Source organism: Dipodomys ordii, unplaced genomic scaffold (genome assembly GCF_000151885.1).
Source record: "Dipodomys ordii isolate 6190 unplaced genomic scaffold, Dord_2.0 Scaffold77, whole genome shotgun sequence".
Taxonomy (NCBI): Eukaryota; Metazoa; Chordata; class Mammalia; order Rodentia; family Heteromyidae; genus Dipodomys; species Dipodomys ordii.
The window spans coordinates 1,851,820-1,852,171 of NW_012267293.1; the positions used below are offsets into that span (position 1 = coordinate 1,851,820).

At 75.0% G+C, this 352-nt stretch overlaps 1 protein-coding gene across 2 annotated transcripts in view; it reads left to right on the forward strand.

Moving 5' to 3' along the window:
- The first annotated feature begins 63 nt into the window (after positions 1–63).
- T (T brachyury transcription factor) overlaps positions 64–352 on the forward strand; it is an 8,198-nt gene continuing 7,909 nt past the window's right edge. Inside the window, exon 1 of one of the 2 annotated variants that reach the window (XM_013024547.1) lies at positions 64–272. In XM_013024547.1, coding sequence (XP_012880001.1) covers positions 67–272 — 206 coding nt within the window. In that variant the 5' untranslated portion in view covers positions 64–66. The remainder of the gene's footprint in view (positions 273–352) is intronic. The other variant, XM_013024548.1, reaches the window with a different exon arrangement.

Here is a 352-nt window from a genome sequence, read left to right on the forward strand (position 1 = left end):
CCCGGCCCTGCGCGGACGCCCGGACGGCGAAGGTGGCCGTGGGCTGGGAGCCGTCGGGGCGGGAGGATGAGCTCCCCGGGCGCCGAGGGCGCGGGGAAGAGCCTGCAGTACCGTGTGGACCACCTGCTGAGCGCCGTGGAGAGCGAGCTGCAGGCGGGCAGCGAGAAGGGCGACCCCACGGAGCGCGAGCTGCGCGTGGGCCTGGAGGAGAGCGAGCTGTGGCTGCGCTTCAAGGAGCTCACCAACGAGATGATCGTGACCAAGAACGGCAGGTACGGCGCGCGCCGGCCGGGGTGGGCGGTGGCCGGCCGGCCTTGGTCCAGGCCCCGGCCTTCGGAGCTCGGGACCCGCG